Source organism: Parasteatoda tepidariorum, chromosome 8 (genome assembly GCF_043381705.1).
Source record: "Parasteatoda tepidariorum isolate YZ-2023 chromosome 8, CAS_Ptep_4.0, whole genome shotgun sequence".
Taxonomy (NCBI): domain Eukaryota; kingdom Metazoa; phylum Arthropoda; class Arachnida; order Araneae; family Theridiidae; genus Parasteatoda; species Parasteatoda tepidariorum.
This window is the reverse complement of record NC_092211.1, coordinates 1,967,921-1,970,444: the sequence shown is the minus strand read 5'-3', so window position 1 is coordinate 1,970,444 and position 2,524 is coordinate 1,967,921. Positions and strand designations below refer to the sequence as shown.

The following is a 2,524-nucleotide window of genomic DNA, read 5'->3' as shown; positions in this document are numbered from 1 at the left end:
GAAATGATTTAAATTTTAATATAAATAAAATTAAAAGAATATGCAGTAATATTTATTTATCCAAAAAAACAAATAGATAAACTCTTTCAAAGTTTGATAAAAAATACAAAGGATACCCAACGAAAGTAATTAAATTCTGTATAAAATCATTGAGTTAATTGTATATTATTGTAAATAAATTTACTACGAAATTTCTTTGCTAATTTATATAATATTTACAGTGTGCATATCCATTTCGAGCAAATCCGTGGATAATATTATGTGCAAAACAGCCAAATTCACGTTTCTTTATCTTTCCTATTTTATCTTTTTCCTAAATAATTTTTAATTTTCTACAATTATTAATTGTAAACTTCTTTAAATTATCCAGCATAATATTACCTTGCGCACATCTATTTTTGGGCCCATCCTTGGTAAAAGATAAATCAAACGCACTTCAGCACTGCAGTAAGAACGGACTTTAATACAAAACCCCTCTATTTACGCTTTTACCTCAAATTGCACTTGTGGTTTCAAATTTTACAATCTGGTAATCTTGTTACGAAAATATTTCAAATCATTCATGAAAAATTTTCCGTTCATGCAAGTTCATTTTAATTCGCTACTCGCTTTATAGGTTTCATTTCAGGTTTTATTCGGTTTTTCCTTTAGATTTTATCCTCAATTTTCTGTTTTTAGGTGATATTTTTACTTATTGTACTCTATTTTATTTGCTGTAATTTTTTGTAAAATTTTTTTGAGTGCTTCTCGCATTTTTGTATTGATATATTTTGCTTTGGCTATATTGATACAATATTCATAGTCAGACTGTAGACTTTTTTGATTGTAATACTAAGCATAAACATCATTGAAAATTATTTTGGTATTGTTTCCCTATTTACCCAGCATCCTATAATAACAAACAAATCAAACCGGAAGTCTTGCAGTCCACCTATGACGTCATAGCAACTCAGATTAGTGTAAATCAGTGCATTCATCATGAGGAAGTTATATACGCCTGCTTAATGTACTGCTTTCTGCTGATAATAGAGAGAACCTCCGTCAAAAATAAGGTGAATAAAGTATTTTTGTGTTTCCAATTTAAACGTATTTGTCAACAATATTAGGTAAACTGGAAAGTGATGTCGTTTCGGTGCATCTGATATTTCTTTTCAAGATTTTTTTTAATCAGTAATGTATTCACCCTCGTTAGCAATAAACATTTCTTTGCCGGATTGAAAATGAATCGGAAAAAAATGAATTGGTTTTTAATACAAACGAATATTTAATGCGCTGAAATGACATAACTTCCCAGTCCACCTAATGTATATTTTTCTTGAGCTACTGATATGTTTTTAATTTTGATTGTATTTTAAATTGATTAAAGCTAAAATAATGATTGTTTCTTTATTAAAACGTATTTCTATAATACTACCATATTGCTCTATATTTTCTGGTAAATGTAATTGAATCGGTATCTTAATTTATTAAACGTTTTAAAATTTGTATTTTTTATGCAAATTATATTAATATGCTACTATAAATTACCGTCGAAAAGTTTCTTTAAATGATTTAGAACTTACATCAGCTTCATGAATAATGTGAACTGTATTTAATATATGAACTTGTTTGATAAGCAAAAATATTAAATATCGGTAGAGAACTTACCAAATTAATCTTATTTGTGAAAAAGAAAACAACTAAATAAGTTTAATATTCAATTCATTTTTTCACTGGTTACTTAAAATTGAGCAAAGTAACAAGTTAATGGTAAGAAACGGTTCCAAGTTAAAGATGCTAATTCTTAGTTATCAAAAATTAAAAACTGTATCTAATAAATAATAAAAAATAGCTTTAATTCTTATTTTTTACGTACATTCAAGAATATGCGGACAGGTAGCGCTTTCCATTGAATATCGTCTCATTTTATTATGAAGGCAACCAAGTTCTTTTAAGCTAATATTCAATTGGCATTCATTATAGCATTCCTAAAACACAAAAAACTTGAATGAAATTCATTAAATTCAGAGAGAGATATTCTCTAAACATATTTGTTTAATAAAAGGATATAAAATTTAGCTCATTAAATGTCATTTGGCTGTAATGATAGGAATCATTACAGTCAAACGGATTTTAGTTTACAATTACTAAGCAGTTTCTGAAGCAATCCTGCGTCATAAAAAAGTAGGCATTACAGATCATAATATTAAGGTGATGCAATCTTCTCCGATGAGCATATTCTTTTATGAAAAAATAGCTGAATACCCATTTATTGTGAGGAAGGAATAAAAAAAATTAATTACTCAGTGACGAACAACACTACGAACTCATTCGCAAAAATGAAAGACCTATAACGACACAATTAATAATATAAATGTATTATTTGTCTGTTTATTATTATTTGTTGCCCTTCCCTCTGGTTGTAATGTTTACAAATGAAGCAAAACAGGTTTTTTTCTAGTTCATCTCCTCAGAATAATGATTAACTGTATTGAGAACTGAGCGTTTTGCTAATTAATGTTTCGTATTTTACTGCTTTACAGTA

The 2,524-nt window shown here is 27.5% G+C and overlaps 1 protein-coding gene across 1 annotated transcript in view; it reads right to left on the bottom strand.

Annotated features, from left to right (window-relative positions):
• Nucleotides 1-1,847: 1,847 nt before the first annotated feature.
• The window catches only part of LOC139426278 (uncharacterized), a 25,236-nt gene continuing 24,559 nt past the window's right edge, over nt 1,848-2,524 (bottom strand). The window contains exon 6 of the mRNA XM_071184479.1: nt 1,848-1,967. Coding sequence (XP_071040580.1) covers nt 1,848-1,967 — 120 coding nt within the window. The remainder of the gene's footprint in view (nt 1,968-2,524) is intronic.